This window comes from Olea europaea, unplaced genomic scaffold, assembly GCF_002742605.1.
Source record: "Olea europaea var. sylvestris unplaced genomic scaffold, O_europaea_v1 scaffold3456, whole genome shotgun sequence".
NCBI classification, from domain to species: Eukaryota; Viridiplantae; Streptophyta; class Magnoliopsida; order Lamiales; family Oleaceae; genus Olea; species Olea europaea.
This window is the reverse complement of record NW_019253635.1, coordinates 16865-30185: the sequence shown is the minus strand read 5'-3', so window position 1 is coordinate 30185 and position 13321 is coordinate 16865. Positions and strand designations below refer to the sequence as shown.

Sequence of the window (13321 nt, the reverse complement as noted above, 5' to 3'; positions counted from 1 at the left end):
TTCAGTGACCTCTTGAAAACTTTTTACAAAATTCAGTAATCATTTGGACAATTCACTACAAAATTTGTGACTTGTGGCCAAATTAATAAAACCACATTCCAAAGCTAAACTAAATTTGCACCTATAATTGTCCATCTTTCTTCAAAATAATTAATAACTCGCAACTAACAAAGTAAGCAATTAATTATAAAAACGAAAGAGTAAGCCATCCCCCTCGTAATGCACATTGACCCCCAAAAAAAAAAAAAAAAAAGGGTTACTATCTTGTAAGTTGGTAACCACAAATTATATAGACCAAAATTCATACAATTGTAAGTTACGTGGCTTATAAACCATATAAGCTCGGTGTACATTATTTTTACGTCCCCAACTTATTAATAACTTTTTTTTGCTAAATATGCTACAAATCGTACTTCAAACGGATTTTATATTTTTTGGCACCACCCACCTTATTAGAAGACAAAAAAATAATTAAAAGTCAACAAAAACTTCCCCTAAAAACAAGGGTGATTGTAATTAGGTTATGTAAAAAAGTAGTCTTAATTCTTAAATCACACACTTTATGTTACATCATGATACTTATATAATTGTCTAAGCAGAGACAAAAAGGAATTTGGTTAAGGTTTTTAATAACTAATTGGCATCCACCGAATAAAATAATAACCCCACCACTTTGGGAAGAATCGAATGCTCACAAAATTGTAATAATGGGCAAGCTGTCATGGGTATTTTGGTTAGAATTTGTCTAGTAGTACATATTGGGGTATATCGAATGGTATATACCCAACTCACATGGGTTTACCCATGTAAAAGAAATGATATTTTATTTCAGTGGATCTCTCGTCCATGTGAATGGAATGTACACCATTAGGTATACCTCGATGTACTACTAGCAAAATCGGGTTAGGTTAATCACAAAAAGAATAGTGTTTTTGAGATGTCTTTAGGCTTTTCTTTTTGGGATTTTTTTTAATAAAATAACGTTGATCAAAACAATCATTCTCAAAGACACGTGTCAGATGATATTTGGTTGGTCCCTCGTGTATTTGAGCGCTCAACAGATATGGATGGCCACGTCAGGGGTGTATGTGCACCGAATCTAGGTTATCAACTGAAGCATGTTGGGACCCACTTGATCTATTGCTATGCCATGATTTGTCACTTGGGAACATCATAGTTCTATCTGACTGGCTTCCACAAACACAATAATAATGCTTGATGAGGCTCAATGACGGGCAAAAAAATGGACATAATAACTTGGCAGCACTAGTTTGGATTTTTTATTTTATTTTTTTAAATTATTCAATTATTTGTCGACACATATTCCCCCTTAATTTATCCTTGAGCCTATTTGTCTAGCATGATTGATATATATTTTCAGTTATGATACTTGTACATGGTATACAGATTGATGATATGGATAATATTGTCGGTTATATCATGGAATGTCAACAAAAAGTCAGTGTAGCAAAACTCTTTATTTCATTCGCTCTTGCTTCTCTCTTTCTCCCTCTCCCACATCATCATCTGTATGTACAAATAGCGTTACTATATATGTGTGTGTGTGTGTTTTGGGAACTAGAAATTTTAATTCTATATTAGCAAGCATAATAAATTCGAAGGAAAACGAATAAAATAATATGCAAAATTTAGAGGTGTGTCTAGTTATGAGACCTTGTCCCCCGTTAACTTATCCTTGAGCCTATTTGTATAGCATGATTGATATATATTTTCAGTTGTGATACTTGTACATGGTATACAGATTGATGATATGGATAATATTGTCGATCATATCATGGAATGTCAACAAATATGTCAGTGTAGCAAAACTCTTTATTTCATTCTCTCTTTTTCCCTCTTCCACATCATCAGTTGTATGTACAAATAGCGTTACTATATATATATGTGTGTGTGTGTGTTTTGGGACCGAGAAATTTTAATTCTATATTAGCAAGCATAATAATTCGAAGGAAAATGAATAAAATAATATGCAAAATTTATGGGCGTTTGTCTAGTTATGAGACCATGTCCTCTTTCACGCTGCAATATTTTACTATGATGAAAAAAAAGTTTACAAGAGAAATATTGTATACCCTATTTTTCCTAACTCTATTTCATGTTTTGATGATGATCAATAATTCCTTATGACGGCTCTTTATCTATCAAAAAAATTAAAGAAAATCAAAGTTACAAGTGTAAAATTCTTATCTTATTTTTAATGAAATTTTGGTTAGGGGGCGGAGGTCAAAGGACTGCGGCCCCTGGCGGCCTCGAGAGAGGGTCTTTTTGCCTCCATTTCAACCAAACAAGACGATCTTACCGTGAATGTTAATCTGCATACGAACTCAGCATAATTACAATAATTATCCTCCTCAATTTATCCATTTTAATTTAACATTTATTTAAATTTAGTTCTATCAATTCGACATGATGGTCTACAACATGATTAATTAAAAATATTTTGTATAATTTCTTCTGAGTATTTCTCTAATATTTTATTTTTGCTTTCACTCACAAACCAACCATTCATATGATCTGAGACAATCAACTTTAATCTATAATCTGTCACGTCTTCATTGACAAAATTCTGTGAGTAACAATTGGTGCTATGCAGTTATTAACATTGGAGTGAAATATTAACTAGTTAATTTTCACCTTTTGCATTGTGATAAGTTTTATGTCCTTTATAAAAGCAAGTTTTATCCAATCATCTTTAATCTAAAACAAATATCAATCAACGGACAACAAGATCTTGTAAAATCTTAAGGCCCCGTTTTGGAGGGATTTTGAAAATTGATTTTTTGATCGTTAGAAGAAAAGTGAGGTCTACCTGTGAGAGAAAAAGTCAAAAATTACGGTTGAAATAATGAAATAACGGTTAAAAAATCAATTTTTTGGAGTAAAAAAATCCCTCCCAAACAGGCTCTAAGATATATACAACAAATATAATATTTTATAGCCGAAAAAGCTTCTTCAACATTGACCACAAAACTAAAATATTTTTCTATTCAACCCTTGAATATTGCCCTTTTATTAAAAAAAAAAAAAAAAAAAAAAAAAAAAAAAAAAAAAGCAAAACTGTTGCTGTTAAAGGTTACAATTATAAAAGGTTATTTTATGTAATAGAGAAATGATAATTAGTGGGTCAATCGTAGCTTAAATTGAAAGCGAAAAATTAGTAAAATACTGATTCATAAAAAGAAAGTGAACTAAGCCCCATTTGGCTCCCATTTTTTGAAATGAAAATTCGTGGAATAGTATTTTTTTAAAAAATAAATGATTGAGAAAAAAGGAAATTTTTTTCATTTACGTGTAATATTATTTTATAGAAAATTGTGTAATTAAAAATATGAGATAAAAAATGGTATGTAGTGTAACGGGGGCCAAGCGGGGCCAGGCATAAATGCGAGAATCCACCGAAAAGAGCCAACTATGTTGGCCCTACCATTGTTGGATCTTTCAGGTCATACTTTTCAACTCATTACGGCCCACCTACGGATGAATTATAAATACACACAAGCATGCCTCGACAAAAAATAAAATAATTAAAACATTTCGTTTTCAAGTTGAATGTCAAATTGAATTGAGTGAATATTTCAAAATAAGGTCGTCTGTGTCAAGAAATAGTAGGCCACGAGAATATTTCATCCTCATCATCTAATTGTCTTATTAATAAAATTAGTAAAAAGTTGTTGAGAACGAGAATACGTCAATAAAACAAGTAATTAGACATGCCACAAACATAATTAAAAATGAAATGAGCAAAACATGGCCATCCACGTTATAGGAACAACAATGCTGCGAGCGCAAGACGCTAAGCAATCAACCATGTGATTACCCTCTCAGTAGATGAGAGTGACAAACACTAAAAAAAGAAAAGAAAAAAAGAAGTAGAATAATTCAATTTGGAAATCGAGCACTAACACCTATCGTAAAGTCAACACAAACGCAACCTGGAATGCAAAATGGCCACCAAATACGCATAATGACTCTCCAACCACAGCCTCCCCTAGTTATAGGTCCAAGCATAATCAATTGCATGGATTGTAGCAGCCAATTAAATTGTTATAGCACAACGGACTCCAAGAGGGATGGCAAAGCTAAGCCACTCTTAAATAAAAGTAATGTTATTCATAATCGCTCACTGCGGTAGTCGCCCTACTTGGCATACACATGGCAGGTGATTATTTGATACATTAATGTGGTAATTTTTTTATTTATTAATGTATCAAATAACCACCTGCCATGTGTATGCCACGTAAGACGACTGTCGCAGTGAACGACTGCAAATAACATTATTCTAAATAAAATGTTACGCGTCCTGGCTTTAGCTCCATATCCTCAACAACATGGTAGCCAACTAAGCAAATCAATAAGACCCACTCTTCCTCCATGTCAACTTCCATTAACCGAGGAGACATTTTGTCCTATTCGAGGCTCCGTAAATCACTTTTGGCCAAAGTTAGTTTGGAGCCTTGGAGGTGAAGTGTCACCTCCATCGCCCCATAGCAACGCAAGATATTCTCGAAACAAATCTTATTGATCGATTGAGTTGATATTAATGTCAAGTCACCAGCCTATATTTCAGAGCATTAAATGTTGCATTAAACACATGTCAGTCTATGATTGACGGATTGATATCTTGAAGGAAACATATTCCACCCTTACCTTCATATGAAATCACGTGTCTTCTCATCCTACGGTCAGTACTCCATGTTCACCTCCATTCCTATATAAACCCACTCACATGGCCATTTAGAAGGTAATGCTACCATATATACTAAACACACACAGCTATATTATTTTTAATATCTCACTCGTAGTATCATCATCGACTGACTTGACCGTCAAAGTGTTTGCAGCTTACAAGACTTGGGCTACCAAGAACCACCCATTCTGTGTTAACCTTAAAGCCAATTCAGTCAAATGGGACACCAAATAATCTCTAAAGTGGGGAGAGCTCTAGATGGACAACCAGAAACCTTGAACCTCAGAAGAGCCATAAACGCATTGATTGAAATTCATCATCGTGCCAAACTAGAGGGAGTTTGCTTCATAGATGAAATGCCAAACTAATGATAGAGCTTCAACACATACAGGTTATTTTCTTGAATGAGAATTTGGTTTCGGAGAAACCACAGATCAAAAAATTGAAAACATTATAATTTTATGTGCTAGTAAAGTACCAATTCATATTTTTTTATGACAGTTGATATGACTTCACTTGTGGCAAATTTTACATCCATATGATTGATTTGGCTGGGAATGGGGTTAAAATTTGACTCGAACAACATCAAATATAACATTGTTAAGAATCAATGTGAGAAATCTTGTCCATTAATTGTAGAGAAATAGAAACCCTCATTCTATATTACCAAATCAATAAAATTGCAGAAAGAAATTAATGCACAAAAATACACAACATTTATAGAAGTCTGTCGCAATGTGAGGCTACGCCTCGTTTACATTGCAATTACTATGATGAAAATAAGTTCATAAGATAAAATCGCATACCCTATTTTCTCTTAACTCTCCCTCTGTCTTGATTTGGGTTTCGTACCTGCACCCATGGGAGGGGGACTTCCTATCCCCTATTCAATAATTAAAATCCACAACTTAACAAACTTCTGCACTAAAAAGAAATGATCATTATTCTTCATCATAAGGCCATACAAAGGCTTTCCTAGAAAGTGATCTTTCTTGCTAGAGAATAGTGAAAAAAAACCATCTTAATTGTGAAAAACATAGAAGAGAACAAATAGAAAATTCTATAGATTTAAATAGTTAAACAATTGAACATTGAAACTGATATATGGTTCATAAAATCGTGATTAAAAACTTCAAAAAAAAAAGAAAAGAAAAGAAAAAAGGAGTGAAGTAACGTTTGCCAAGTTGGTCTGGTGAAAAAGGAAACTGAATGATGTGTGTGTGTGTGTGTGGGTGGGTAGGGGGGATGGGGGATGCAATACTGGACCAAGCTACATAGTCCGCTCGGGTGACCACATGATTGACATAATACACACACATGGGGGTCGGGATTATTTTATTTATGAGGGATCCACGTCGGTCATGTGAGGGTTCGGTCACCCGGAGTGTCAACAGCACGAGTCGTTTAGTTTTTTCCTGCAGTTGTTTACACTTTTCGGTAAGGATGCATAGGACTTGCATTAATTGGATAAGGGAGAATTGAGTAGTGTGGCTCTTCATTAGAATGTTAACCTCAATGGTTTTTTTAAGCAAATTTTGAAAGGAAAATGATAAACGGACATGCTCAAAAACTGGAAATAAAAATAGATTGATGTAGCAGCAAGTTATTGGGTTTTTTTTTTTTTTTTAATTTCGAACTCTCCAATCATACATCGACACGTGTGCAACTTGTTTCTATGGCTTTGCTCATTTTGGAACCTATGAAGATGCAGTGGGCCTGCAAAGTGTGAAAAATATATACAAAATTGTACAGATATTTAGCCCCTGTTTGTGCCATATTTTTGGCTCATTTTAATGAAAGATTGGACCGTTTGGTCCTACAGCTCTCTGACACCCATTAAAGAGTCACATGATAGAAATATATATTCTTTCCTCCTTTGCCCTTCTACTGCTTTCCCAAAACACTCCGTCTCCAGACTCTCTCCAGTGACTAAAGTCCCATTTTCATCTCCAGCAACACCTTCTGCAGAAGACCCTCCATTCATTTGCGTGATTTTCACAAAGGTCACCGGGAAGTGACCATCAACCGACAACGGAGCAAGAATACAAGGTACCGTCCGGGATTCATTTTCGTCTGGGCGTGCGTTCGTGTTCCCAGTCTACACAAATTCTTTTCAGTCAGCAAAAAGTCGGTAGTCCAACGCCGGCATCCCTGCTACCTCTGGTTGAAATTGACGACAAACCTCATGGATCCACACTCTACTGAGGTAAGCCGACGGCTAAGCACACCATTTACAGTTCATATTTTACTTTTGCTTTTTCCGACCACTTCGCGCTCCCTCTCTGTAGATGGGCTCCGAACCACAGCAAGAATCTTCTGATGCATAAGTTCTTGCAAACAGGGGCTTAGAATCAAGAAGAAACACGAGGTGGAAGCCGGCAGAACGGATGACGTTCATAGCAGCTTGTGAAACTACCATTGCTGAAGGCCATCACCATGGCAGGTGTTTCATGAAACAAGGCTGGGAGCATGTGGTTGCACTATTCAATTCGTCGTTCGGCCACAATTGGACAAAACAACAACTCCGCAACCACTGGGATACAATGCGCCGCGACCACAAACGCCTCTGCGAACTCTTATCCTGCAGTGGGGTCGAGTACGATCCGCCAACAGGTCACATTGTAGCATCCGAGGAGTGGTGGACGCGAAAAATCAGGATAAGGCGCCGATTTTGAATTTGCAGCGTTTGTAACGTGTTCATTAATCACCACAACCTACAACCCAGACACAAATCGATGTGCCTTGCAACTATAGGGTAGTTTGTTGTTGTTTATTTGAGCATGCACATACCATGTTGTTGCCGGAAATTAAACTGAAGTTGTTAATCTTGCATGTCATATGAAACGCAAACAAGGTTCTAATTTCGGCTTTTGTTATTTCTTTGCTTGTGTACTTTGATTCGCTCTAATATTTGATAACAACTTTGACACAGCTAGGATGCTTTAGATACTCCCATGCCTTGTTAATTTCTTCGAGTGAAACTCCATAGGTCAATAGTTCATCCAGCTAAATTTCCTGTTCAAACAACATTTTTTTTAGGGAAGAAGGCATAATCAATTATTTTAGGGAAGTGACGAAGGTGTGTTTTCTTTTTTCAACAACTTAAATTTTTAAACGAGGTGATTCAATCAATAAAGCTTCTAGATTTCATCGTGAAACTCGAAATGGATTCATACCTTATTTATGCATTTCTCAACTATTTTAAGGAGGTCTGTTTGAGGTCTTACTCCACCATAAATGGACCCCTTAATTGTCCTACCACACAAGAGCGGAATGTATTTGAGCTCCCCACTTAAATGAAGTCTTGCATCAATGAAAACTACTGTCCCAAGTCCCTGTTTAAATGACACGGTTAAAAAGAAATTAGTCTTATGTTATGATTAATAGGAAAAGCCATTACTGGTACTAAAATTAGCAGGAAGATTTGAGGAATTTTACCACTTCGGATCCCTCAATTGCTTCATTTAGCAGCTCTGGAACTCCAGTGTACTTATAACAGTAATCCATCCCCAGTCCACCTGTAGTCTCTTTGATCAATTCTGATACAGGTTTATCAAATTCTTTTGGATTGATAAATTCGGTCCCTGCATACCATGTTGTAACTAATTGATTCTTGCATTCGGTCGGTTAAACACTACAGTTAGGCAATCAGTTAAGTGGGTTACAATTAGTTAGAATCAATGAAATTGGTAGTCGTCATAACTGATGTATATATATACACTTCTTGTATATCTCTTGATCTGTGGCTATAAATAGGACCAAGAGGCCTGAGAATAGAATGTGAGCAAGAGGGGAGCATTTTCTGTTGAGAGAGAAAGTGAGATTGAGAGAGAAAAGTCTCCGTAGACAATCTCTGAAACTTCTTGTGACTTTCTTCTGGTTGTGTCTCGGTTGAGTGATGAGTTCTTTGTTTTGTAAAACCATCACCGTGTAATATCCTCTTGAATGGTAGATTGAATGTGAAAGAAAATCCCTGCAAGTTGGTCGATGAAAATTTGTCCCAGAAATATGAAATTCTTAAGTCCATTAATCTGATTTTTGCTAAGTTTCTTTCCTGCCATTAATATGATTTTTGCTGAGTTTCTTTCCTACCAGGATATGTTTGTCTATAGCATATTTCAATTTTCATGCATTTTTTTTTGCATTCATTACTGCAGGAGAACAAAGACTACAAGGACTTCAAGGACAAAAATGTGAGCGAGATTTACATCCGCTATCGTGTGCTATTTGGTGAAAGCTACGACGGTGACAAGTATGCAACGATCCTGAGCCTGTTGTCTAGAACGGGCTTAGCTGTGTTTGAGAATAGTGCAACAGGGGACCACTTGGATAACATTCCCATTGATGGAGAGGGCAGCGATTCTAGCGATGAGGGTGACGGTGGAACTGGTCCAGCAAGTATGAACACTTCGAGTGCTCGAAGTGGTGAGAAACAACAATCATCCACGAAGGGACGGAAGGGGAAGCGCAAGAAAATTTTCGCCCGTGATCTCTCATTTTTCGTGGAACGAACGACCATTGCAGTCGAAGAGGTGGCCACGAAGCTCAATAGCGTCATACATGATAACTAGAACGTTGGGGCCACATGTATCGAGGAGTTGCTCGCGGCAGGAGGCTATAGCGTTGCACCCCTCTATATTTCTATGCCTACGCACTCCTAGCGCAGAAGCACTATCGAGATATGTTATTTGTCATGAGAGATGCGGACGAAAAGTTCGAATGGATTGAATGGCAGTTCAATGAGCGTGGCAAATCACTCCACTAGGAGTTCACTGCTTGCTACGTACTTATGTAATACTATAGTGGTGCACCCGAACATTTAATTTTTCCTGCACTTTTACCTGCTCATAAATGGACGGGTTGGACACTTGTGTTTGTACTAATGTTATGTAGCTACTATTGTCAATATGTGTTGCTTACTGTTGTGATGTGCTTTGGTTGATTGTGGAAGGCAGGTTCGGGCGAGAAATTGGAAATAATTTGGGCCAATAAAACCATATGAATGCATGGTTGAGTCATGGAGTTCAATATGATGGAGGTAATAAGCTCAAAGACTGAGATTTCATGAAGGTAGAGGAAGCCAAACAAACTAGGAGCAATTGTGCCAAATCTGTAAAACCCATTACTCTCAACGTTGATCAAGTTAAATTAAAGGAGAAATTGAAGAATAATAAAGGAGAAACCCATTACTCTCAAACCTTGATCAAGTTAATAGAATTTATTCTTAGGAGTCTAGTTACGTTTCTACAATAGTTTAGGAGTTTAATTCCAATTTTAATTAGGTTTAGGGAATGTTAGTATAAATAGGATTATTCATTGTATTTTTTTACAACTTGTATCATGTTGCGTATTTTACTCGTGTTGAATAGCATGTCCTATATATGTACTCATTTTGCAGGGAATCTTGCAGCCCATTTTTGCTGTATAACATGTCTCCAATCATGCAGCCTTTGTCTTTTTTGTTTTCATTCTCCCAATCAATTAGCCCACTTGCTACAACGAGGCAAACTTAGCTTTTGCATTCCCCTATATAAATGAATGTCCCCCAATGGGTGGTTAAGAACCTTATTACGATAATGTGTTCCTAGATTGGTGGTACGCTATGGGTGATCTGAGCTTTGATTGCGTACTACAACTAGGATCCGACGTAGAAGAAGAGCTCGAGGATGAGTTGTTCGACTGTCTTGTGAATGAAGTGACAACTTGGGTCACATTTTCAGCCGTTGCAGGGACCAATGCTTGGATCTATTATCGCACACAGCGAAATCGGGTGCGACGATTCCCGTTCTCCAGAAATGGGCACATGTTCATGATGGAGGCTATGAGCGGGAATGGAAAGATGTGCTACTAGGAGTTCCGAATGTACCCACCAAGGTTGCGCCACTTTGCACATTTGCTGCAAGACGAATATGGTTTAACAGGTAGCCAACATGTAGATATCTACGAGAAAGTTGGTATGTTCCTGTGCATACTTGCACACGGGAAGGGATATTGGCAGGTGACAACGATTTTCAATCACTCTTTGCAAACCGTTTGTCAATTCTTCAAAGAGGTGCTACGTGCCGTTGTGTCGCTATCTGAACGTATTATACGATCGGCGCATAACTACAATGACGGTGTCGAGCCACACAAGCCGAACTCGAACAAGCATCCACTATTTCAGGATTGTATTAGGCTATTGATGGAACACGTGCGAGTTGTGCTCCCACGTCACGAACGGGTGAACTTCATTGGTCGAAAAGGAATACCAACCCAAAATGTGTTGGCCGCATGTGATTTCAATTTATGTTTCACATTCGTGCTTTCTGGTTGTACCGGGAACACGCATGACGCACGGATTCTAGCTCGTGCTATATACAGCCCGGAGATAGAATTTCCGCCGCCAGCAACGGGAAAGTATTATTTGGTGGATTCCGGTTTTGCTCATCGGCCGGGGTATATGGCCCCGTACAAAGGTTCAGACATACTGTATTACTTTCAGCAGTTTCGCGACGAACGAACAGGTTAGCGTCGTAGGTTTCGAAATGCTCGTGAGAAGTTCAACTTCAGGCACTCTTTGTGCAGGAATGTCATTGAACGTGCATTTGGTGTGTTGAAGCAGAGATGGAAAATTCTTGATCGTATGCCTAGTTACTCGTTCCCAACACAAGTTGCAGTTGTCTTAGCTACTATGGCCATTCATAATTTTCTGCGTCGTTCGGGAGTTGTGGACGAGGCGTTCGCAAGAGCGGAAACGGATGATGACGTTGCCAATGTGGAGTTACCTAATGCTGAGGATGAAATTCAGGCCGAAGTAAATGCGTCGGAGATACAACGGAATGAGTGGGATAGACTTCGCGATTACATGGTACAACAACCGTGACGATCGCATTTAGGGACCTCACGTGCGGCACGTGAAAATTGGTTAAAGGTACTTCAACACTTTGACTCAATGTTGTCGTCACCGTTGCAAGAGTTCTATCGGTGTGTTATGTGTATGTACTTACGTCGAACGTGAAAATTGGTTTGAAGGTAATTCAACACTTTGTATTTTTTTTCCTATTCACAATAATTGTAGGGATTGTCCACCTATTGATATCTTTTTTTTTTCTTTATTTTTTTTAATTTACGTTGTGTTCGGTTCAAGGGGGCATCTTTGATATTTTGAGTTTTTATTTTTTTTTGTTTGCAAACGTCTAAGCAATTAAAATGGTCACCTAAAAATCTTGGAAGTGGTTGTATCTGTCTTCATTGTGTTTAATAATGCAAAAATATGGTTGACACTTTTGACTATTCTTTGCCCACCTCTGTGATTGTCTTCATAATGCAGCCTTTTGACTATTCTTTGCCCACTTCTGTGACTTTCCACAATTTGCTGACACTTTCACGTGGTATGGGCAAAATCGGAAATTTTATGCTTCTTGACTGCTGCAACGTCTGATAAGTGCACTGTACAGGGGCCCACCATCACAGTTGAAACGATCGAATTTTTCATTAAAATGAGCCAAAAATATAGCACAAACATGGGCTTACATATTGAAGAGGGTCCGCATGTATAAAATGTGGTAAAGGATAAATTCATGAAGTTGAGGACCAGTGCGTTAGCATTTAGTGCAAATGATATCGTGCTACATTGAATTTACAGGTTGTCCTTTACCCAAGAAGAATGTCAAAATGTATATCTTGTTCTTTTAACCCTATAATTCTTCTCGATATTTTGAGGGGAAATAAAAAAAAGCACTTGACTCAATCAATATTTATGTTGGTCCCAAATTATAATGTCATTATCCAACGGGTATCCGCAAAGCAAAATAAGCATAAATGGAAAATAACACCAAATATATTTCACCCTAAAGCTCAAAGTTTAAATGTAAATGTACACTCCCTATTGAGTATCTACTTAAGGAATTGTTGCAGAAGCAAGCTCCAAGATCTTCAAACAACCAATCCAAATGGTTCCGGCCCATAACCAATATATCTACTTCAATTGCTTCTCAATCTCATTCACAAAGGACAAGATAGTGGTGCTTATTTGCAAGTCACAAAGGCACGAAAAAAAAACAATGAATAAGGCACAAAGAGAAGACAAAGGAAGGAGGAAGTCACCCGTTTTCACTATCCAAATTAACGCGTTTTCTCCCATTATCAGAACTAGTTTTTCTCTCTCAATTAGGCAGCCAAATGTTCTTCACAAAGAGCACAAAGCATAGCCACGTTTTTCTCTCAAAGGCACAAATCACACACCAGTTAAAATGTAAAAGAGGCTATAGATAGTCTCATATTAGGTTATCAATTTGGGCCAAATAAGGAATAAATATGACAAGACTAAGAGCCGTCCAATAGGTAAATATATGGGCCATGAGCAACAATAATTTTTTAAACTAATTCCAATGGTCCATGTTGTTATCAGTTTGAGTCTTTAGACTTGATTATTAGTAATCAATTCACAATTGGTTGAGGCTTGTAAATTCCTACATTTTTCATTATAGTCCAAAATTTATTGAGTATCAAATCTAACAAATCTCCACTTTGATACCCAATCAACTTGAAAGCAATCAAAACACAAAGTCAACACTTACATAATCAAGGTAACCAATAAAATTGGGATCACGGACTTTCGAAATACATACCATA

The 13321-nt window shown here is 37.3% G+C and overlaps 1 protein-coding gene across 1 annotated transcript; it reads left to right on the top strand.

Annotated features, from left to right (window-relative positions):
* The first annotated feature begins 10568 nt into the window (after positions 1 to 10568).
* LOC111386198 lies at positions 10569 to 11570 on the top strand. Its single transcript, XM_023010652.1, has 2 exons — positions 10569 to 11176; positions 11273 to 11570. Exons 1-2 carry the CDS (start codon positions 10569 to 10571, stop codon positions 11568 to 11570), a joined length of 906 nt encoding a protein of 301 aa, XP_022866420.1.
* The last annotated feature ends 1751 nt before the right edge of the window (positions 11571 to 13321 follow it).